Raw genomic sequence first — 22745 nt, 5'->3', positions numbered from 1 at the left:
ATAATGCCTAATTCCCTTAACTACGAGGTTCAGTACTAATTGGGTAAAATATAGTTTTTAAATAAGGATTGTTTTTTTCAATATTTGATAAAAAATCCTTTACAATTAATGACTGCCTGAAGACCACGATCAATGGTTATCATCAAATGCCGTGTCTTCTTTAACATGTTCTGCCGGGCCTTTGCTGCAGACGCCTCCAGTCAACGTTCAGTTTTGTCTACAGTAACTAAGCATGCTTCACTGGGTTGTGACTTCAAATAATATCCAATTTCTATCAATATCTGTCGGTTTTGCAGGATTTGGAAAACTAATCAGAAAGTAAAGCCCTGTACATTAAACTTATGGACCTACCTGCAGTTGTTCTATAGTCCCTTCTGTACTGTAAATTATTTTAGGCCCAATTTCTACAGGAAAACTTCTACTTGAGTCTGTTGAGTCTTCATATGCAAAATCAAGCCTTTGCGCTATAATAATAGTTTGTTTGTTTATTTGTTTAAATAAAAAGCAATAGAAAAAAATGGGCAGAATGTGGTTAAGTTTTACTGAATTCCATGGAAAATAATGTATCTCTTATCTAGGCATGACACAAACCAGATAAGTGACAATTTAGCAAAAAACCACACAAAGCCACGTTTCCTGCCTCCACCAGATGGCAGAAACGAGCTGATATATAGATTCCCAGCATGTGAAATAATTTCCTTTCAAATAGAGGAAGACACCAGGGTGGATCTAGAGATATTTTCTTAGGGTGGCATGGAAATGAGATGGGGTGGCCAACTCAAAGCCATTTCTTTACACATTGGTGTTACATTCTGTAATATGTATCAAATACGGTTTAAATACAAATGCAGCAAGTATGCACATCATTCATATAGACATAGTCTATAACTTTCTTACTGGCTTTGGCCCAAATAATATTTCAGTTACATAAAAATGCCAAATTTGATTTTATGTACTGTATAGCCTATATAATAAATAAGCATGTAGCCAAATAAGTGTGAAATCCAGAAAGCTACACGTGAGATGGATCAGTAAAAAGTCTTTAGTAATAATCAAATTGTTACACCAAATGTCAGAAATCTGCACTTTCATGAAGAAACGGGTGTATTTTTCCAACAGAAATTTAAACCTCACTTTTCATGATTTACTGGGTTACGTAAGACTCACCTTCATAGCATTTCCAGTGTAACAATCAACCACCTGTGTTGAAATCTCAAATGTTATTGATTCAAATTGTGCTCAGGGACAATTAGAGGTGTCAGTTGCTGCTAAAAGCAAGAAAATAAAGCAATTTTGGTTGCTATGCAAATTATATTATGCAACATATTCAGTTTTAGTATCTATAAGCAGTGTTGGTCAAGTTACTTGAAAAAAGTAATCAGTAACTAATTACTGATTACTTCCCCAAAAAAGTAATCCAGTTACTTTACTGATTACTTATTTTCAAAAGTAATTAATTACTTAGTTACTTAGTTACTTTTTAAAAACACGATTTACAACCTGAAGAGGTGATAAAGCGATATATCTTTCAGCCCAATTCTACTTTTTCTACATAATCCATCATACAAAATGTAATCAAATGGAAAAGTCTCTTTTTTTAACTTGTTTTATCAGTTTTAATCTTTTAACTTTATGCATCAAGCAAAAATTTAATTATATGCAACATTCTCTGAGTTGAATAAATGAGTTTAACATTTAAACCTATTTTCTGCACATTCCAGCACATAAAATAAAATATTTTTTTTGTTTACACTCACTCTTTCAAATAGATGCAAGTAAAACACAGCAGAACATAAATAAAGTCAAAGACTCAGCGGTCCTGTTGCTCTATTTTCACCTGTAAAGCAGGACTGCGGTAGGCGGAGGTTTACCCTGGTGCAGGTGTGCAGCGGTCAGTGGAAGGATACGGCAGTGTCTCTGTGAGTTTCCCATTACGTCGGTGCGCTCTCGGTGCTTGCTTGGAAGTTTAGGGGTTTTTTTCGCTGTAAAAAGAAGTTTTCTTCCCACGCACGATGGACGCTAATGTTTTTGTCACTTTTTATGGAATCAAACTCAAAGTAAGGTCAGTACTTCCACGCTGCACGCTCATACTCTCTCCCACAATCGATATGTGATCCATTGTTGATCTGCACACAGCTGTTGTCACTAATGGCGCACTCGCTTTACGTCACTGTCGTGAGACATTCTCGCAAAAAATCACGGTTTTAGTAACGCAGTAACGCAGCGTTCCTACGGGAAAGTAACAGTAATCTAATTACAGTTTTTGCAATAGTAATCCCTTACTTTACGCGTTACTCGAAAAAAGTAATCAGATTACAGTAACGCGTTACATGTAACGCGTTACTGCCCATCTCTGTCTATAAGTCAACGTTAATTGCAGCTAGGTTCAAAGTATTAATTCTAGCTTATTTTAATAACCAGTATTGTCATATGCAAAACTATGGTGGCACTGGGGATGGGACATTCTAGGCCTGCCCCAGATCAGGGGTGATCTGACTTTTGACAAATGGTCTATTATTTTTCCAATAAGCTTTCCGTTTCTATACTATTTAGAGTTGATCATTCAAAATAACTGAATGTGAATCTCATGTTTTAATTGTATTTATCGTTGGCCCAATGCCACGTATTTTTTCATTGTGCAATATGAAAAGCATTTTGAATTCTCCATGCTCCAGTTTGCAAGCCTGTTAACACCGTTGGAAAACAGCTTAACATCATTCAAAAGCTTCACAGGCAGTGTGGGTGAATTATAATTTATGGTAGGAAACAACTGCCTGGCGGAGAAACGTGTAAAACTTTAAATCACAGTGGTATGCTTCGTGCAATAGTCAATATATTCATGCAAATAGCTAGGCATGTACTTTTAAAGTACAGTTTTTTAGTCGTTTAATTCAATGTCAAGAATCAAGATTCTTTGGCGATGACTTCAGCTCACATTCTTAATCTGGCATAAATTACTTTGATTTGTTTTCTCCATATGGAAGGCCTCATCGAATATCGATTAGTCCATCACTTTGATATCATGTTGTACTGCATATTATTACATATTACTTGTTTTACTCTGTATATTTGCACATACAAAACATATTTAGCACAAGACATTTAAAATTCAAAGTATTCCTACAGATTGAATTCAAATTATTTATAAAACTTTATTTCCTTCTTTTCAACCCAACAGCTTTTTCGCTTGGAAAACTTCCAAGTCATAAACCCAAACCACAAACAGGGTACGTACATAAAACAGCACACAGCGCCATCTATATCGTTAAAAAATACACAGACTACAGTGAAACAAAGCTCAGAAGTGATGATAATGAGAGACATAGCACAAGACTGTCCATGTAGCTTGAGATTTCTAAAACAGGAAAGAAAGTGAGGCAAAAGAAAAAGTTTTGTTTTTTTTAAAAAAAGGAAAAGAAATATTTCAAATACTGTTGTGTTTACTGGACAAACACAGAACTACACCTTTAATTTCCAGTTGCCGTGCATCCTTTTTCAGTTGCTACTTATGGTCAACGGGGGACTTCTTATCTGACGGAGAGAGTATTGTACGGTCATGCAAAAGGTTACATTCAATTTGGGAGTGCCAGTGAAACAATAATAATAATAATAAAATACAATTAAGATAGAGAAAATAAATTCATATATTTCGTATACATAGATCTCTTCTTTTTGGCTTATACATCAGTTAAGCAAAGTGATTCATTCCTGAGATGCAAGACAATTATTTTTTATGTGTGTGTGTGGACGGGTGGGGGAAATCAAAAGTCAGGTAAAGAAACAGACTGACACAGTTCAACATCCTAGAATCCTAAACATGACCCAGCAGCTTGTGAGTATGTGCAAGCATTCGAAGTCTGCACTCGTTCATAGATGCAAAGAAAAAAAATTATATATATATATATATGCACTGAAAGGCAGAAAAGTCACAAGGGAGCAGAACAGCCTCAAATATTCAGGCATTAACAATCAGACGTGACACTTCATGATTCCGGTGTTTTCCAGGTGAGCAGTTTCAAGCATAAAAACAGCCAACAGAGTTAGCCTGTGCAGCAAGGGATCGTCTTCACAAAAAATAATGCAGATTAAAAGAAGAAAAACTTCTGACCGTACCTACTGGTGAGAATGTGGTGCAGAAAACAACAAGAGAATCATTAACAGAGACTGTCAGTGGAATAATGCGAGGTAGCACTGATGAGGGGCACAGAGGGACCTGAGAGGACAAGCAGGCAGCACTGGGTAGATGCTCAGATTTGCATTTCAGGTACAAACAGAAGAAAAAGTAGCCCTGTGAGAGCAAGGGAGGTACATAATTCTCCCCTCCTTTCAGCTGGTGAACAAATCAGAAACAAATACACCTTAAATTTGTGCATGTGTATCTTTGAAGCGTGTGTGCTGTCAGTGAGCAAAGAGTCACTCTGCCTTTAGGTTAGTGTATATGGGTTTGAAAAAAAAAACTCTCCAGAGCAGTGACTCGGATTATGTTGTTGGGAGCAAAATCAAAACTTTTCATCAAAGTTTCTCTTTTTTCTTTCTTTTTTTTGTCAAAGGGCAAGTTCAATGTCACTAATAAAATACTAATAACCCATTTACAAAGAAGAAAATATAAAATAAAAACATTCAACTTCTAAAATAACTTCATACAGTAGCATATTTTAAAAAAAAAATCAGTTTAAAATCAATTGAAAATGCATGCACTATGTGAGTGACCATTACTTCTTTTTCATAACATTGTAACATTAGAGGTTTTGCATTATACTTTCTTTTACAAACACTGATTACACAAATAAAAACAATATGAAGTCACTGGCATGCATGTTTTCATGCTGGAAAGCAAAAAAAAAAAAAAAAAAAAAAAATCACAACCATTATGAACATTTCACATTATAGCAATCTGAAAAAAAATGAGAGAGACCAATGGAATTAAACCATGTCGATGTGAGTAGGGCAAGTTGCTGGGCAGGGCTCATTTGGTTTTGTTGCGAGTTAAACGGTCAAAGGTCACGACTGCTGGCCACTCCACTGGCTCTCTACAGGCCGCCGGAGAAGCTCTTCTACATGCCTCGCTACGTCCATGGTGTCATCTAGGTCAAAGTCTCCATCTGCATCCAACATAGAGTCAGCCCTGCCACAGGAAATAGATAGAGGCCACTCACACAAGCTTTCGGCATAACGGCAATCAAACAGCAGGAGATACAAGAAACTCCTTGCACGCACAAAATTGGGACACGGAAAAATGTTGTAAACTCACATAGCTGGATATATGCCATAGGCGTGAGGGTGACTGACAGGTGCTGGAGAGGCACCTTGATCCATGTAAGTTGGATTCCCACTTGCTGGGTCTGGATTGGCTGTGGCAAACCTGAAAACAACCAAAACACCACATTTTGGTAATGAACAAAGTACATATACATCTCTGAATGTATCTACACATAGACACAAGGAAAAAAAAAAGAAAAGAAAACAACAACCCCCCATGAGCCTGTGTTCAGTAGTTGCCTAAGCAACGATCCTCAGCATGATTTTCAGGCCTTCTTGTATCATTATGGCCGTTTTCCATATCTGCAGGTGAACCAACTGTGGAGAAAGGCAGGGAGCGTGCCTTGCTAACTAACAAGCCTAACTCTTATGATCAGCGGAAGACGAGCTCGCGCAGGAACCCAGGCCGCGCTTAATTGGCCTCCTCCAACTGTAACAGCTAGCTAATAGCTGATCTGAATTCATGGCCCAGTATTTTGTGATTAACTCTAAATTGTGCTTTACAGAATAAAATGCTGGGTGGATGACAACGAGAAAAGAATGGAGAGGAAACGGTGATGGAAGGACACGAGAAAAAGAGAGAACAGGAAGCCGGACACTTACTCAGGCACAACTTGTTTGATCTGTGGTTTCACGTAACCGTCAACTGCTTTAGCTTTGAAACAGACAAGCACAGGCAGACAGAATAAGTAATGGCTCGATGTGATCATCATTCAGTAATGAAGGCTTCGCAGCTGTGAGATTCAAATTTGAAAGTAACAGTGTGCTCAGAAGGACGCTTACAGAGAGGCGGAGTGTAGTATTTGGAGAAAACCTCATCCTTGGGTCTGTCAGGGTAGAGGAATAGAAGGTGGTTGAGATCACTAATGCGGTCAGCCAGAGAGCGAATGGTAAAGTCTTTGGTTGTGTAGGGCATAAGGTTCCAAACCATTCTTTCACCTGCGAAAAAAAACAGCAACAAAAGAAAAACTGAATGGGATTCCTTTATTTCTCTGTGGCTTCTGTGCTTGTTAGAAAGAGGCCCGTCTGATGAACGGTGTGGTTTAAAAAACAAAAATGGAGAAATTTTGTGTTTTGCATGCTTTACCTGCTTTGTTAGGATTTTCTGCCACCCAGGCAATTGTAATTCCTCCAATTTCAGAATCACTAAAGCGCAGGAGGAAGGTACCGTTGGGTTTAGACATGAGCATATCCTGAGCTTGCTGCTTGTTCACAAAGCCCAGGATGGCTCTAAAAATAGAGGAAGAGAGACATTAATAAAAAAAAAATTAAAAAAATAAAATAAAAATTGTGCCTCGTTCTTGTCCCTCCTCATTTTGAATCTTTTGAAACTGAACAAAAACCCTCAGCAGTTTCCTTACCCATCATTCCAGTGTGGTTTCAGATGCTTTTTTGTGAGTTCCATCACACCATCAAACCACTGCCAAAATGTGAAGTTCCTCCCTGGCAAGCTTTCCTGTAAAGGGGCATAGTTTGGGGAAATTTTTTTTTAAAAACACATGAAAAACAAACAAACAAAAAAAAAAACCCCAGACTGAACTGACAACTGTTAAAATGTTTTTAGATGACCCAATTCAGTCTATAATAATGAAAATCTCCTCAACCGCTGACAGTAATCACAGTTCTCTTTATGATTTTAAAATTTGTGCAGCTGTACACGTCTCTGGGTAAAGTTCTGCATATTTCTATAACCTATACTTACATCTCTGGAGTGATTAAAACTTAATGTTCCTGTAATCTAATAAGACCCGTGGCCTGTGGTGAATCTGAGTGCATTTTCTGAATCACAAGCTACTTAGAAGCAGAAAATGAGGCTTTCAGCATTTTTTTTTCCTGTGCGGATAAACAAGCCCATTAAACCGACCTACACTTAGGTGGGTAAGTATTTGGACAATGACACAATTTTTGTCATATTACCACTGTGCACCAGCACAGTAGGTTTTAGATAAAACAATCAAGATTTGACTGAAGTCTTTCATGTTGAATTAAAGGAGTTTAACAAAACATATTGCATTAACTAATTAGGAAGTACAGCAATTTTGATATATAGTCGCTCATTTTCAGAGGTTCAGTTATATCAGAGATAAATTTATTAAACCCCTTGAACTGCTGCAAATGGAGCAAGAAATATTTCTATGTATGAATAACAGCGCAATAGTAAATCCTTTCATGAAGAACAAGTATGTGGTTCAAATGACTAACTGAACTTTGCCTGCAGGCGTTTTAAAAATGCATGAAGTGCAGCACGACAGAAATCTATACTTTCAAGCTAAAACAGATATATGGAATACTCTTCAGCTGTGTGCATGTATAGAGACGAACAGGATCATGAGTAAGAAAGAGGCCGTTTCTAACCCTGTTAAACTGTGACCAGGTCATAGTCATGCTCCGGTAGTCATCAGGGTTGTTGCTGGAGCTGCTGAAGGCTTTTTGAGCCAGAAATACCAAGTTCTCCTCCGACAGACCTCGATTACTTTGCACCTCTGCCTTGTACTTCATGTTGATGACCTCACACAGCTGAGGCCAAAGCACCTTATCTGGCACGAGGAAAGGCACCCGGCCCTGCAACACACGAAGAAAACGGCAAAGAATTTTCACTCACATCACACAGACACAAAACATAAGTGACACACACGTTATGCCTTTGCATAAACATTTTTTTTTTAAAGAAAAAAAAATTTAATATTTAATAATTGCATTAAAAACCTAAATTTAAAACAGATTTAAACATGCATTTGTGTTTCAGTTCCGGGCTGCACGTGTTACATTACATCTAAAGAACTATCAATTATTTTGTAAGAGCTAAACTATTTAAACATGTGCACACTTCAGAAATATTTGATTCAAGGCCTTCCTCAGTTAACGCAGTACTTCTGCATTAGGATACAAAAATATCACTAAGCTGAATAATTATTTAATGCTTGTTCCAGGAAGGTTTGCATTGCATGCAATATCTCTGAAACATTTACGTACCGGCTCTGCAAAAGCGTTGTCCCACAATACAGTTGCAGTGGCATTATTGTCTTGGCTACCATGAACAATCACCACTACAGGAAGTGATAATGTCTGTTCAGAGAAAGAAAGGAGGAAATTGCAAAAGTAAATAATGCACTTACAGCACAATAAAACATTTCTTGCATTTCATACATTTTTTTTAAAACATGATAAAAACAACAGGGAAAAAGACAGAAGGAACAAGTGGGAGTACTCGAGCCAGATTCTTACTTGCAGCATGTGCATGCACGCACACACATGCATATATATATATATATATATATATATATATATATATATATATATATAGTTCTTTTTTTTTAAGTGTGATTTAAAGTATAGTGTTTTTTATTCATTAATTTGCCTACATCCTCTTACCTTCACTTGAAAGACAAGCTCATTGCTTCCAACACTAAACTGGGACTCAAACAGAATGGTGAATTTCTCTTCTGTGACAGATTCTGCTCCTCGTCTGTCCGATCGCTTGATCCTCTTTAAAGACTGCATGATAAATGATGTGCAAGAACAAATGGTATGTATTAACTACGCAGTTAGGCTTATAAGCGTCACACACAGTCAGTACATGCATGCAGATTATCGGGATCATATGTGAATAATCCTTGGAGGGCTCTGGAGATTGTTGCTAACAACATTAGTGACGAAGAGAACTTCACTGAAGCTGCAGGCCGATCCTCCAAAGGACTACTGTTCACAATTTTAATCCAAGGGAAAAAATGCTATATGGGACATAATGATTGGCAATTACTTCCCTTATATAAGCGGCTGAGCAACTCTCCTGTATAGACCCAAGACAATCACATATTTACCTGTTTCGGGTATAGTGCAGCAAAAGAAGGCAAATAGCAAGGCGCTATTATTTTAGATTAAATGTTAAGAGACTTTTTGTATAGAAGGAACAATGGCAATACTACTTCAGCTTTATGGGGTTTTTTTATTTTTATTTTTTACATGGAAATAATCTTCACTAATAGCTCATACTTACCATGTTCCTGAAGTGGGCGCTCAGAGTGCCCGTAGTCTGGTGGTACTCCATCACACAGTTATTGTTAAGAATTTCACCACTGCTATCACTGAAACACAGAGACAATAAAGTTAGATGTTATCTACAAATGCATGTTTACACAGCAGGAGCTTTTTGTTTTGTATGGAGGGAGTGGTTGGTAGGTGTGTGTGTGTAGGGGGGGTATTGCGTGCATAATTGGCAGGTTTAACTACCACCATTAGTCTTCTCTAAACACTAAACACAAGTATGGCAGGTTCAGGGCTGTTTTCTTGTTGTCTTTCCTTGTAGCCTGCATGTTTTTATTTCTTCCTGGAAATTAGTGGGTGGAGACAACCTGGATAGAAACCACACCTGAGCAAGTTGGGCTCAGGAGACTATTAAGCTGCCTAGCAAGACCATCTTGCTCACTTTCTATCTCTTCGATTTCCTCACTAACCGGCGGAGCTATGTCGTGCTTTTTGGTTTTACATTCATTCACTACTCACTTCCTCAGACACTGCCTACATACTAAATTACTGACATGCGCACACTGCTGGTTTGTTGAATTGGTTTGTTAAATGCAGTTACGGTACAAAACGCTTAGCATTACTAGACTACACTTCATGTGGCGTCCCTCTTTAGTCACATGCTTTTGAGCGAGACGTTGTGGCAGAAGTCTCTCGACAAGTGGTTTAGATGAGACGCAGCAGATGTACCGTATTTCCCGGACTACAAAGCGCACCTGAATATTAGCCGCACAAGCTAAAATCAGGGGAAAATCCTGTTTTGTACATACATTAGCCGCACCTGACTAAAAGCCGCAGGTGTTTCAATGTTGACTTATCATATGTAAGAGAATATGCACAAAGGGAATTGTCAGGAAAGAGATGGCTGTTTGGAGACACACCCCTTTTATTAATATTTTGAAAAACAAGTTATGGGTACATATTTGCACATGTAGTACATAACAGTAACCTACAGCACACCAGAAAAATAGATTCGGACTACCTTTTAGGCTCAGGTGAAGTGACACGGAGAAGAAAAGTCAGTCATTCACCATCTTTCTCTTCTTCCTGCACTCTAAAACCACCAAAGTCCTCTTCTCCAATGTCGGAAACGAACAGGCTCAGGATGGCTTCGTCATCCACTCTCCGCTTCTCTCCTTCGTTGTCACTTTCAAAACCAAAGAAATCCTCGTTGTCAGTGTCAGAGTCGAACACCCTCAGAAGGGCCGTGGCGGTGTCCTCCTCTCCATCATGCAGCAGTCCAGCCCTTCAAAATCCGTTGGTGATCGTGGATGTTTTCGCACTTTTCCACGATGTCAGAATCCACCGGTGGAGTTGGGCATAACTTGCTTTTCGCAAGTTTATCGCCGCTCGTCATCCACGCCTCCCGCTGAATGCGTAGCGCTACTTTGAAGTTTGTTTTTCGCGCTACTTCGTACGGCACTACGTTGCCTGGCGGACGGACATGTGACTAACATACCACTCTTGAACCTCGATCCTTCCGCCAGGCAACGTAGTGCCGTACAACAGCGGAACAAACAAAACAAATCGTCTTACGATATCACAAAAATCATGGAAAATCCATAGAAAAGCCGCACCTGACTAAAAGCCGCAGGGTTCAAAGCTTGTGCAAAAAGTAGCGGCTTATAGCCCGACAATTACGGTATGTAGATTTGCTCTGTAGATTTTGCTAAGATGTAGCCGCTCAGCCACTTTCCCACTAGCTGCCTGGCAGACCTACAGTCTTGTAAGGTTTCTATTAGTTAGGAGGAATGTGGAACGAGGCTGTGGAACAGGCTAAATGCGGATTCTGTGTCCACACCATAGATTCCTCTTAGACATTGTTCAAGTTCCAGCCATGTTTCTGTGGTGAGGTCTCGGAACACACTAGGCCAGAGTTCACCATGGGATCTCGTAATCTCGGAAGAAAACCAAACCGCTTATCTTAATTGCGCTATGGTAACTTATTGCAGTGTTATCTCTCTCTCTGTCAAGGAAGATGGAATGCGAAAAGTTGAGCGTTTAAAAAAAAGGGGATGTATGTATATGCTGTATGAATGGGTGAATGAAGCATGTTGTATAAAGCTCTTTGAGTGACCAGCAGAAAAGCACTAGTCCATTTGCACCAATGCACCAAACTTACTTTCTTGTGTTTTCATTTTTCAAGAGGGCCTTGGCTTGCTGTTCACTGATGATGGTAGCTTTGACTTGTGGGGGATTCATGTGTACGTTCAGCTTGCCTCCCACTAGAAGGCGCACTGTAGCGGCAAACTTAGTTTGGGTTTTAAGGACCTGTGGAGGTTGTTTCTCAATGATGAATGTGCTGTGGATAGAAGAGTGACAGTTAGAGTGTGACAAATGTCTTTATCATCAGATACCTACTGCCACTATATGCACATCTTAAAGCGACATCCAACCACCCGTCCATTTAATTAACGGGTTGTCAAATAACAGCTCTGGTAGTATGTATCAGTGTCACATGAACAACCAACAGTGTACGTGAGGAAATCTTGGGGTTTGCAAATATGTCAGTGTCAAATTCCATCTGTTCCAAGCAAAAGCAAAATAGATCAGTATCATTGTTGTTTAGTGAACTTTAGTACAGCTGCACAGGTTATTGCAGATTATAAGCTCTACTTCGGTCTTAAATTGTTGCTGAGTATTTGCAGCTTCAACTGAAACAATTGTTTAGGAAACAGTTAACTTTCCATTCCAGTTGTGCAGGTTATGTACACAATTTTCAACTGTGGATTTTTTTAAGCTTTTTGCTTTCGTTCTGTAGAAAGAAGACTGACAACTTTGAGAATGTGCACTAAAAAGTCACTTGTCCTATAACTAAGCTTATAGTCTACTCACTGAAACTGTTTCAATAAAAGATAAAACAGGCTTAAAGCATAAAAAAAGACAGCATGAATGATTTATGATGTAAAACATGTTAAAAGTATTTGGTGTTGAATGTTGCAAACTCTGTCCTAAAAATGAAACTTCACAAGGTGAAAATGACCTTATTTGTAACTGTTCCCACTAATAGAGGTCAACAACAGGTCTCTTATGAAATTATTCTTTTGCTTTTACTGTCTGTTGTGTGATTGGCCCAATAACACAACCTAATGATTACTTTGAGCTGAGAAGCAACTTAAAAGCAAACGCACCCTACTTAAGCTGCATGACCATGAACTTGTAATATGTTTTTAATAGCCAAGACAGCGTATTTTGACACATGCGAGGAAGTAGTGTAGGCCTTGGAAAGGTTGCCAGTCCATCACAGGGTTAACAGAGAGACCGGTAAGCATTAAGAGTCACATCCACACCTGCTGCCAGTTAACCTACAAGCATAGGGCTGTTCGATATAACGATATATATCGGATGATGATATAAAAACATCTATCGTTTCATTTTACGCTATCGTTTGTTTCGTGGTGTCGCAAAATAAACTGTTTACGGCAATATTTTTTCATCGTTCTGATGGTCACTGCAGTGGTTATATTAATTTCTTAAAGTTCTCTCTTTCTCTTATATGTAAATAACCACACTACTGACGGACAAGCGCCTGTTTTATGCGTTGTCGTTAGCAACAACGACGGGAACACCTTCGCGTGTCCGCTTGTTTATGTTCCACGTAAACCTTTCACAATAAAGCTCAAGATCCTGTTGAGACTTTTCAAAATAAACTGAATCACGTGAAAGAGCTGATTATTTATGGATGAGAAGTAAAGAAGAGCCGCCAGGTGCTAAAAAATAAACCTTAGACTCAAACGTTAGAACAGGCAACCCGCAGCACGCCGTGTAATAAATACAAAGAAAACAGCATTACAACTTATGTCTAAAAATGTATAGTTTCGTGCATCGGTTAAAACACTTGACTCCGGGTAAAGGACGTGCAGCTGGAAACACTTCACGCAAGTCGAGCTGCCCGAGATTCACAGAATTTACAGAAAATGTTAAATATTATTTTTTTGTGATTTATATCGTTATTATCGTTTATATCGGACGATAGAACTCTTATATCGGGATATGAGATTTTGGTCATATCGCACAGCCCTATACAAGCATATCTTTAGACTGTGGGAAACTGTGAGAAACACTTAAGCATGCAGAGAAAAGAAGGGACGAAGAACATGCGAACTATGCAAACGAGTCAATGATCTAAAGCTAGAAAGACTGGTATCGCTGTAGTTTAGTGAACTTTAGTGAAAGGCAGAGTTGAACAAATATTAGGAGATCAGTAACCTCACTGCAGCAGAACCTGTTATGTATGTGCACTCTACGGCATTAATTGTTTAAGGAAAAAGTTTTAAGCATATAAAGCATGGAGCATGTTTTATGATAGGGTAATGATGGGGTAATGTTCAGCGAACTGTTTTGTTTTGTTAATAAAAACTCCAAACTCTTTATGCTCTAATGACCTGCAGGCTTGAGAACATTAACCTTTCAAAATGACCTTTATTGCTGCCTTGCGCACTATTTGAAGGTCATGTAAGTAATCGCTTTCAAGTTAACCGACAGGGTTAACAATTACTTTCTTCTTAAAGAGTTGGTGCTTCTTTTGTATGGCGGTGTAGCCGTTTTCTGATTTCCACATTAACATTAAAGAGACCAAGAAGTGAGATAACAGCAGAATCAGCGTAATGATTAATCCTGCAGGCTCAGAGGAAGCTTGAAAGCAAACAAATACTGCTGAACTAAGTGGTTATGAGAAGACCGCACTTTGCAATTGCCAGTGTGAAACCTCCCGGGGCTCCTAGGGAGTAAAGATAGGAGGAAACATAATCTGCATTTATATTGTGCTTGATAGCTGTGCATTACTGTCTTGTTTCAGACTTGTCTGTGGCCAGTCAAAAATCGTTGTGACAATGACATGACTTCTTAGTGGGTTATGGGTCCCTGCAGGGAATCTACTAGGAAAGCGAGAGAGGACACTGTCACAAACTTCAGAATACTTCTTGTTCAGAGATGCTGGATGACTAAAAGATACTGGCATATGTGCATTTGGGGCTTAAACTAATGGACTAAAACAAGTTCCCTGTGCACTTCCTTCCCTTTAAGCTCTCGAACACTGTATGCTTTTTGTTTCTGCATATCTGTATAGTTGCATTCTTTGTCTCTGGGTTCGTACGTATTTCATGAAATCTAAAACGCAAATGCTCAGTGCATTGCTTTCACACTCATTATTCTGTATTACATAAAGTCAAATCCTAAATTTAATCTAACTTTTAAGGTATAATCCCCATAGGTTACAGTAACTGAAACCCCACTTTTTGACTTTTGTTTATGCAGTTTAATACAGTGTACAGTGTACTTGTCTATGTGGGAGTGTGGGAGTCATTATTGGGGGCAGTTAGCCAAAGTCCATAATGGAAAATTCCCTTTACCACCCAGACTCTAGCACTATGGATCGAGGTTATTGTAATATCTGATATTGGTAACAGCTATGCAGCTTAAATTGTGCAAGGGCTACCCTGAGAAAAGAGGTATTGATGGTGGATTATTGATGTCTACAGTTACCAGTGCTATGTGTATTAATGTACCTCCACACTATCGCATTATCGGATACCATAGAACAGTCCATCCACCTATTCACTTTTCACTATTTAACTGGTTGCAGTAATCTAATCTAAGCAGAGATGCTAAGACACCCCTCCCTTCAGCCACCGCCTCCTCCTCTTCAGAGACATTTACGTTCCAGCTCTCTACAGCATGTTTTGTGTTTGCCCTGGGATCCCCTCCTAGTGGGGCATGCCCAAAATACCTCAAAAAGAGGGTATCTAGAAGACATGTCTGACATATCTGAGGGCAGCCCAAACACCCCTTGAAGGAAGGTTATGTGTGTCACTACCAATAGCTTGTGGCCATAGGTCAGGGAAGGAAAGCAGACTGTCCAGCAAAGCTTTGCCTTCTGCTCAGCTCGCTTTACCACAACAGGCTGCGGCAGCATCAGGATTATAGCTTAAGTACAAGGTAAAGAGCTCTCATGTTTGCTTTAACACTCACACAATAAGTGTAAGAGAGAGACAAGAAAACCCAAACTTTAACAAAATTTTTGCATGTGGATTGAATTACATTATTTGATGGATAATTTTGAATGTGGGAGTAATTTCATTTTACAAATAGATGACATCTCTCACTCCATTGACCACAATACCAGTTGCACAAGTAGACCTGCCCTTTCATTGCCCTTTTTGCACTCAGTAACCTGAGTGCATAAAAGGCAATTCCTCAATGTGCAAAAAAGATCCACCCACCGCCTACACTGGCCTACACTCACAAAATAAATTAAAGTTGTAGATAAGATTAATGTGCCATTTATGACCCCTCATTGATGTTCCCTCAGTGTTCGTATTTGAGTATGCAGAGTGGAGAATTATGGGTATTCAACAAATGCAGACGTGATTGCATAAAGTCCAAAAAATATCACATAGCCTGAGTGTAAACATGCCGTGTAGTCGTTTAATGCTGCCTGGTTAAAAATCCGACTTGAGCAGACAGAGATCATATGTATGGTTTTTAACACTTCAGAGTTCTGTAATGGCTACTGTCTTCTTCACGGCTGGAGTTAAGGACCAACAGCAAGACAAACACGAACAAGAGCTGCGCACATTAGTGGTTCCACATATTTCTAACATATTCCCCCCCAACCCCCCGACTCCTAGTGAGCTGCACAGCTCTACATAAAACCTGCAGACAACACATAAGCATGCCAGGTGCTGCAGCCTTTGATGTGTAGAAAAACTTGAAACACACAAACACACCTGGTGACCAGTGTTGAAATGATATCTGTGATAGTACTGTTGAGTTCGTTGAGGAGCTCTTCAATAGGTCCAGGGATAGGCAGCTGCTGTCTGAGATGCTCGGCCCTCCGAATCTGTTGCCTGTTTTGCCAAATCGTTTCCGCGAGCTTCTCACACCTGGCACCAATCCAGCCACGCATCCACAAGAAAGACACACAAGTAAGAATAACACTTGAAGATCAACACGACCAGTGCCAGAAATATTATATTTCACCATTACTTATTTTAATTTGAGCTCCTGAAAGCTGAGCTCAGCTATATTAGACAGAATTTAAGTAGCTGACACTACTAAAACTTTCAGATCTGGCTGAATAAGTGAGGCCTTTAAAAATGTAAAGGGCTCACAGCCAGGGATCCCTGACGGTGGGTTAAAGCAAAAAATAGAAAATATGTAAGACAGCCTATGCCTGCCAATAACCTTTGAAAAACCCCCACACAGGACCACTCCAAAGCAAGCTTTTAAACCTGTGACCTTTTGCCTTGTGAGAGAGTCTAGTTACTGTGATCTTGGTGGGAGGTAGAGCGAAAAAAAAGCAACTCACCAGGACTGAAGGATGTCCAGGCCTCCCTCCGGCGGTCCCCCATTGCCTGCCAGTTGTTGCCGTCTCTTCCACTGGATCAGCTCGTCATCCAGAATGATGGTCTGCTGCTTCCTCAACAGCTGCAGTGTTTTCTGGTGCTTCTCTGCCAGGTCCTGCACACAAGCAAGCAAGACACATGTACTTCACCAGAACCAAGTTTTGGTCAAATGTTTCTGTGAATCTGTGTGTGGGCTACAAATTTGTGCGTCATTGAAGTAAACCGTGGTTATGGAGAGACTCTTTTCCTCATTTGGTGACCTCTACCTCACTCTTACTTTTGCCACCTCAGTATATATGTCAATAAAAATGTGGTTTGACGACTATTAAAAGAGTTTCTAAGTTTTTCCAAGTATACCTGCATATGCAGAGACCATGCTCACTTAATTCTGATGCAAACTGAGTCATTTTATGCTATAAACAGGCCCGAAATATGAGAGAAATGGCTCAGTTCAGAAAAAAGCATCAAGGGTTACTCCTATTACGCTTTTAAAAGGGGTAAAGACTTAACTTAGGGAGTGTAATGTTTGCAACTACCACAAAAGCTGCAGAGAACAGTTGCTCATTCTGCATGTCCGTCTGGATGTGACTGCCTCGAAACAAGGTGCGGTCACAAAACTTTACAGGGTTGTAACTAAAATCAAAGCGATGGCCGATTTCACTGCGGGTGTAGTGTTACCTACATATACCATACTTTATTTACTTAAAGTCAAAAAGCAAACGCGGGACCAGCTTTGTGTGTGTATGTGTGTGACAGTCATCATGATAAAATGTCTGGGAGACAACAGCTGTAGCAGCAACTACCACAAAGTTGGCTTCAACCTCTTTGCCAGGTGTTTATATGTCTGTCTGTGGAGAGATTTTATCAGCTGTCCAAGATTTTCTGTACAGTTTAAAATCAAAACCAAGGCCCAGTTCAAGGATGGGTGTAATCTGGCAACTGCACTGGCACTGCAGTGATATGATCTCATTCCACAATGTGGTCTAGTTAATTTTATCTTTATGGAGTGTAATTTACACATTGATACACACACACACACACACACACACACACACACACACACACATGAACGAAATAAGTAAGTGCAAGTATGTCTCACCAGTCTGTATTTCTGTAGTGTGTTGGCCTCTCTCGTCAGCCATGCCTCCACAGTGTTTTTCTTGCTCAGAAGGGCAGGCTCTCGTAGCTGGCGGTCAGCAGGGGGCAGTGTGGCCAGGCTGGCCAGTTGAGCTGAAGATGGGAGACAAGTTAAAGACAGAGGGAGTAGAAGAGAAGCAGTAACAATTTCTAACCTGTGCACATGCAATATTCATGTCCCATCCGAGGAATAATGATTTACTCAGGAAAACCCCCTCCTCCCCCTCCTGCATAGCTCAGATATTAAAAAAGATCGATGCTTTCTGTCTGACACATGGAGCACTCGTGAAAAATCTGTAGTGTTACAGAAGCTGTCAGTTTCCTGCTGTTAATCTACATGTCTCAACACAAAATTCAGATAGCTGTATGAAGAATTATCTTTTATATTTAATTTGAACAGTGACATGTGGCACACAACAGACTAAGTGAGACTGATTAACCAAAAAGGGAGCAGCATAATTGGAAAAAAAAAAAAGATCTATTTTAAGCAAGTTGCTCACCAAACAAACAGAGTAGATAAACTAGAGTTTGTTTCTTGATTCAACAAGGAATTAAAATGGTACAGCAGCAAATCTAAATGACTAACAACAGTTAGAAACATTAATTATATGTTTTTTGGTATTTGCAGTAGGTATAAGTTAAGTTTGTGAAAACTGCATTAGTACAAACACTGATTCTGTCATTATGGTCGTGCAGCGCTAAGGAGATGCAAGCCCTCTGGTCTCACCCTGAATGCGCATGCTTTCTTGGTACTGGATGATGAAGTACTCCTGGTTGTGCTGGAGCTTGCGGAGATCGTTCTCAGTGTCTTGGGTCAGCAGGCGAAGCTCCTCAAAAGCCTGGTTGATCTGTTGGTATTTCTGAGACATGCTGTCCATCATTCCACCCACTGGAGAGTTTGACTGTCAATTACAAAATATGAGATTGAGAGACCAGCAAACAGAGACAGACAGCTACTGAACCAAAACTAACATGATGCACTGACTGATGGCTAGACCCCAGCACCTGCACTATTTAACTGTAAAAATTCTCTGGGAACACAAGGATAGTGTCAACGGTGCAGGTTGATAAGGAAAAAATGTATTTGCATCCTCAGGAAGAGTGCAAGGTCACCACAATTTGAAAAAGTGCATTACTGTACCTAAAGGTTCAGACTGAACGGGCCAAAATTAACTCCACTAACAGAAAAAGCATGTTGTGACTGAAAATCAATTCACCACAGGAGTTCAAGGAAGATGTCTTACGCACGGCTGGCTTTATGGTTTTATAACTCACTGCAAGTTATAAAAGTGAGAAATATCTGACTTTCCTGTATATTGCATTGTTAAAGTAGGGAAATAGAAATGGTTTGGTTTTACAAGGCCATTTTAAAGCATGACTGTATTGGCTGTGGTACGATATCACATTTATAATGTTCGAATACAATGAATGAGGCCTGCAGCTCTTTAGTTGTTGTACTTGGTTCTTTTGTGAGCTCCTGGCCCTATATGAACCCTATGGATGAGTCCCAAAGCGCTCTTCGAGTAACTTTGTTAGGTCAGCCTTTCCCATGAAGGTTCACCACTGTTCCAATTTTTCTCCATTTGTGGATAATGGGTCTCACTGTGGTTCGCTGGAATCCCAAAGCCTCAGAAATGGCTTTGCGACCCTTTCCAGGCTGATAGATTTCAATGACTTTGTTTCTCAGCTGTTCTCATGTTTCTTGAGATTGTGGCAAGATGTGTCAGCTTTCCAAAGAAAAAAAAGCAGTTAATCACAGTTAAATCGTGATTTTACAAGCTGGGGGTGGGGTTATTTTGCCATAGGGTCACGAAGAGTTTGGTTAACTCCCTTGATAAATAAAATCTTCATTTAAAAAACTGGATTTTGTATTTTTCTTTGTCTAATATTAAAATAGGCTTGACGATCTGAAAATATAAGTGTAACAAACTGGAATGTGGCAAATACTTTTTCACATATACACTCAGAAATTATTTATTTTTATACATGTTCGATGCACAAACACGAATCCCACTTACGTTTGTAGCCTCTCGGACGAGCCTCTGCTCTGTGTAAAGGATGTGTTTGATACATCGGACCAGCTCCAGAGGACAGCGGTCATACGTGCTCTGAAAGACAAGGAGCACATGAGCTGTGTTAAGGCCTGTTAGCTCTTGACGAGTAGAGCGGCTTCTGCACACAGGGCTCGCCAATTTAGTAGAATCAAAGGTTCTGGAGCTAACACTGCAGACACACCAAAACCTATTAAGTTAATGAGCACACTTCATATAGGTCCATGACTCATTAGTATACGCCTAGTTAAGTGGTTTGTCTGTTACAGTGTAACAAAATCTTGTTTCAGTTTAAAACTGCGGGTGATACTCTTGTTGTTTCCTGTTTTAAGTGAAGGAATTAAGTTTCAAGTTGAATTGCTTTCACTTCATACCGCACAGAAAGAGAGAAATCATTCACAGTAGCTATATATCTGCATTTTTTTGACTTTTGCAGGAAAGAGAGGAACCCAAGTGACACATTTAACATGTCACTCTCAACTACACGAATACACGTGTGCTCAGCGCCATAAACTGGGAAACAGTGTGGTAGGAATTCAGGACTGCAGTGTGATGTGCGCAGCCTGCCCCATTCTCCCTGTTTTTCCTCGTGGTCTCAGGGAGGGGAGAAAACAAACAGAAGAACAGATCTGTGAAGAGGGAGTTCGATCATAAATAGCAGAGCTGGCTAGCTACTGAGGCCCTCGCTCGAGCCGTCCTGTTGTTTTCCTCTCAGTGGATACAACCTGTTCTTAAAACATTTTGTGCAACATGTGCTCTTTCTGAGAACTACAGTAAGGGAGGCAGTTAAGCTGAACAGCTGTGACTTCTAATCACATCAATCACATCATTTTGTGACATTGTAAACAATTTTATGCTCTTCTTAAAACAGTGCTACAGTCTGGGTAGGTGTAATACTGAGATTTAGTACGTTTTGTTTTTATTATTCATTCAGAGTTGCTTTTGAATGCCTTGTTTTTGACATTCCCAGTACTTGGAGTACCAGTACTTTCCATTCCTTATTTCTGTAGCCACAGATGATCAAATCAGGGTCTGACAAACAAGCCACAGCTGATACACATGTACCCGCTGCAAATCAAAGCCAAGCAACTCTAAATAAAACACAACAGCTATTGCTTAATAGCTATTGCCAGGTAACCAAGCACTAAATGGGAACTATATTAAGAATGCAGCGGCGTTCGAATAAAAGCCTCACCTTGAGCTGGTTGGCATAGTGTCCCAGTTTGATTTTAAGAAGGAAACCATCCTCCCCAACCTGGTGCTCAGCCTTGTTCTGCAACTCTTGTATAAGACTGTCCAGTAAGCGTTTGGCCTTAAACTCCTCCTGTGGGTTCTCCAGGTCTATGGCATCCCTAACACACACGCACACACATGCACACACACACAAACACACACGATAAATTGTAAGATGTTGAACAGAACAAATCAAAATGTTACAAAAATAGGATTAGGATTTTTTTTTTTTTAACATCCTTTACATTCTCTGGTCACACGTGCATCAAATAAACTCACCAGAGCTGGCTCTCTATCCACTGGGACAGATAATGTCGCACCTCAATTGGAAAGTGCTGACCGTACAGAGATTGCATCTGGTGGAGGGCATCTCCTTGCAGTTGTTGGGCCTGGATCCACACCGCCATCTTCAACACCCTTAAGCTGAAAAAGGGGAGAATTCTTAATTAGAGTGCAGGGAACATATGTTACACATAAACTGAAAACAGTAACTAAAGGGATGTAAAGTGGTGAGAAAAAGATCATTTCAGGTCACTTCGGATCAACTTATGAAACTTTCGCTTTCATTTTACTATTTGCCAAGTGTCTCACCTTTACAAAGACTGCAGAAATCAGCACAACAACCATAGCTTGTCAAGAATATGAAGGGTGGTGAGTTTTGGGGGTTTTTTTGTTTTTGTTTTGTTTTTAAAAAAGGAAGAAAAAAAACCAGCTAAAGTATGAGGAATGATACAAACAACATGTTTATTTGGCATAAACCTAAAAACCTTTCATTAACTAGCATGACACAATTAAAAGGAATAAAAGCCACTTTATGAAGCCATTTAAAGTATAGTGTAATATTACACAGATAGAAAGTTACAAACATTTATGGCAAAAATTCATCTTTCAATTCAGGTGTTTAATCCCAGCTGGTAATGTTCTGCAAAAGCACAGAAGACATCCCAGACACCACATGTAAAATAACTTGTTATAACTTAATATTTATAATTTTTTCCACCGAGTGGTAATTGGATTCAGCTGCAGTAGTAATTAGTCCAGGCTATTTTACATGGATTTTACTCTGCACATCTTTTCCCATCTTCTGCCACACACATGAAAACACGCCACAAACACTTGTAACCTGCTGTAAAATTGTGCACGAGAAGAATGCCTCCAGAAGTGTTGTTCTGATCATTTTAATCCTTGAGAAAGATATTTTTTAATATCGGGGATACAAGCTGCGTTTGTCGGACGTAAGCTGGGATACAATGTGGGTTTAGCAGCTTTACAAAGGTTTTAAATGTACTGGGGAAAGAACATCACTTAAGTGAAGTATTTAACATTTTCCCAAAAGAGTCAGTCATACAGATAAAAATAGTTTTAATGGTAAATAAATGACTAAAACACTTCTATCTTCTTATACCTTGATTAAGTCCGCTTTACGAAGTGACTAATACACGTCTCTGTTTTCCTTCTACGACTGAAGATCCAGGTCACTTGCCCGGCCCGCTTGGGTCGCTTTCTCCTTCACTGAACATGTTGAGGACTTAAACATGCTCCTCTGTGGAGCCAACAACTCCACACTGAGGGTTATGGCTTGGTTGAGAGGGCTTTGTATTGGGTCACTGCTGCTTGTTTCCAGTCAGCACACCCACTCACCCTTCTCAAAACTGGCACAGTCACTGTCAGTAAAAGACTGAGAGATATGAGTACG

General features: G+C 39.7%; 1 protein-coding gene across 2 annotated transcripts in view; it reads right to left on the bottom strand.

Annotated features, from left to right (window-relative positions):
- Positions 1-3138: 3138 nt before the first annotated feature.
- stat5a (signal transducer and activator of transcription 5a) overlaps positions 3139-22745 on the bottom strand; it is a 54324-nt gene continuing 34717 nt past the window's right edge. For both annotated transcript variants that reach the window (XM_086289765.1, XM_086289764.1), the window contains 18 exons: positions 21329-21472; positions 21012-21168; positions 19784-19873; positions 18493-18667; positions 17728-17858; positions 16592-16743; positions 16011-16166; positions 11405-11584; positions 9257-9344; positions 8632-8754; positions 8233-8325; positions 7615-7821; positions 6621-6715; positions 6347-6489; positions 6043-6198; positions 5863-5914; positions 5252-5362; positions 3139-5125 (listed from right to left, as the gene is read on the bottom strand). In XM_086289765.1, the coding sequence (XP_086145891.1) occupies positions 5002-5125; positions 5252-5362; positions 5863-5914; positions 6043-6198; positions 6347-6489; positions 6621-6715; positions 7615-7821; positions 8233-8325; positions 8632-8754; positions 9257-9344; positions 11405-11584; positions 16011-16166; positions 16592-16743; positions 17728-17858; positions 18493-18667; positions 19784-19873; positions 21012-21168; positions 21329-21456 (2361 nt within the window). In that variant the 5' untranslated portion in view covers positions 21457-21472 and the 3' untranslated portion in view covers positions 3139-5001. The remainder of the gene's footprint in view (positions 5126-5251; positions 5363-5862; positions 5915-6042; positions 6199-6346; positions 6490-6620; positions 6716-7614; positions 7822-8232; positions 8326-8631; positions 8755-9256; positions 9345-11404; positions 11585-16010; positions 16167-16591; positions 16744-17727; positions 17859-18492; positions 18668-19783; positions 19874-21011; positions 21169-21328; positions 21473-22745) is intronic.

Source organism: Aulonocara sp. 'chitande type north' Nkhata Bay, linkage group LG4 (genome assembly GCF_057382095.1).
Source record: "Aulonocara sp. 'chitande type north' Nkhata Bay isolate Kocher_YH1m ecotype deep benthic linkage group LG4, A_spYH_male_GT1.1, whole genome shotgun sequence".
NCBI lineage: Eukaryota > Metazoa > Chordata > Actinopteri > Cichliformes > Cichlidae > Aulonocara > Aulonocara sp. 'chitande type north' Nkhata Bay.
Note: the sequence above shows the minus strand (reverse complement) of the source record. Positions and strands in the feature narration are given on the sequence as shown.